This window comes from Beauveria bassiana (genome assembly GCF_000280675.1).
Source record: "Beauveria bassiana ARSEF 2860 unplaced genomic scaffold BBA_S00028, whole genome shotgun sequence".
In the NCBI taxonomy this organism is placed as follows: Eukaryota; Fungi; Ascomycota; class Sordariomycetes; order Hypocreales; family Cordycipitaceae; genus Beauveria; species Beauveria bassiana.
The window spans coordinates 338,444-340,416 of record NW_007930863.1 but is presented as its reverse complement, the minus strand read 5'-3'; the positions used below and the strand labels follow the sequence as shown (position 1 = coordinate 340,416).

The window sequence follows — 1,973 nt, the reverse complement described above, 5'->3', positions numbered from 1 at the left end:
TATTACACGAGTAGACACTCGGCAGAGATTGGTAACCTTTGGCAGCAGATGATGGCAACTGGTCATGCGACGTATTTTCAACCGAGGCTTCTGGAAATGAGTATTTCTATAAAGTTCACGGATAGACAGCATGTTATTAATGAGGATCCAACAGTATCTTTGGTTCACAAGCCAAGCCTCGTGTACAAAGCTTTATAAAACATGTTGAAATCACGCTCCTTGGTGGCGGCTCTCCTGCTCAGCGCAATCTCGGCCTCGCCTACATCTAACCTGTACCCTCGCGACGCCTGCGCCGGCAACACAGCTACAACACGTTCCCAGTGGTGCAACTACTCCGTTGATACTGACTATACAACCCAAATCCCCGAAACGGGCGTCACCAGGGAATACTGGCTTGAAATCACAGACGTTGTCGTCTCCCCTGATGGGTTCACTCGACCTGCCATTGGTGAGTTTCTGGCTAAGCCAACCGGGGGGGGCCATCAGGTGAAGTGAATACTAACAAACTCTGTATTTCAGCCATCAACGGAAGCATTCCGGGGCCGACGCTCGTTGCTGACTGGGGCGATACCGTCGTTGTCCATGTATCAAACAAGCTGACTACCTCTACGAACGGGACCAGCATTCACTTCCATGGCATTCGTCAGAGACACTCAAACCAGGCGGACGGTGTTGTTTCAATAACACAGTGTCCCACTGCAGTTGGGGAGACGGAGACGTACAGGTGGAGGGCCGAACAGTACGGCACCACGTGGTATCACTCGCACTTTGCCGTCCAGGCGTGGGAGGGCGTCTACGGTGCCATTGTCATCAACGGGCCTGCAACGGCAAACTACGACGAGGATCTCGGTCCGCTGATTCTGAGCGACTGGAGCCGCCAGACCGCCGACCAGCTGGCCTATTATTCCAAGCGCAACCTCATCCCCCCTTTCCAGGACTCGGGCCTAATCAACGGTGTTAATGTCAACCCCAATGGCGCGGGCGGCAAGCGACACACTGTTAAATTTGAAGCTGGGAAGTCATATCGTCTCCGGCTGCTCAACACCGCTCTCGACACGCACTTTAAGTTTTCGATAGACAATCACCGTTTGACCGTCATCGCCGTCGATCTTGTCCCCATCGAGCCGTATACAACCAACGTCATTAATATTGCTATTGCCCAGCGATACGATGTCATTGTTACTGCCGACCAAGGCCAGCGTGCCGACAACTTTTGGATACGCGCAGTTCCTCAACTCCCTTGTTCCCTCAACAAGAATCCAGACAAAATCCGAGGCATTGTCTACTACGGCGATGCCCCGTCGACGCCGTCGACCAGTTCTTACCTATACCTCCCATCGTGCAGCGATGAAAGCGAGCAAAGAACCATTGTGCCCCATGTCAAAAAAAGCCCCAAAGACCTGTCGAATGCCCAAAAGTCATTCCAGTCCGTCGCTCTCGCTCTGCAAAACAACTTTTACGCGTGGACGTTGAACAGCACCTCCACGGAAGTCGACTGGCGGAACCCGACACTCACGCAGGTCCTGAACGGACAGACAACATTCGAGAGGAACGACGGAGTCATTGAGCTGCCCAACGCCAACGTTGTCTTCTACCTCGTCATACACAGCCTGCTGCCCATCCCCCATCCAGTCCACTTGCACGGCCACGACTTCTTCGTCCTCGCCCAAGGAACCGGCGTTTACCTGCCCGGCATCACCAAGCTCAACTCTAATAACCCGCTGCGACGAGACACGGCCATCCTGCCGGGCACAGGCTACCTCGTCATTGGCTTCGAGACGGACAACCCGGGTACCTGGCTGCTGCACTGCCACATTGGCTTCCACGTCACCCAGGGGTTCGCGCTGCAGTTCATCGAGCGGCGGAGCGAGATTCCGGGCATCACGGACGCGGGGGCGCTCAACAAGACTTGCGCGGATTGGAGGGCGTACCAGGACGCCAACGGCATTCACCAGGACGATTCTGGTGTCTAG

General features: G+C 54.8%; 1 protein-coding gene across 1 annotated transcript; it reads left to right on the top strand.

Moving 5' to 3' along the window:
- Nucleotides 1–201: 201 nt before the first annotated feature.
- BBA_07878 (multicopper oxidase) lies at nt 202–1,973 on the top strand (the record flags this gene model as incomplete). Its single annotated transcript, XM_008602975.1, has 2 exons — nt 202–448; nt 520–1,973. 2 exons carry the CDS (start codon nt 202–204, stop codon nt 1,971–1,973), a joined length of 1,701 nt encoding a protein of 566 aa, XP_008601197.1.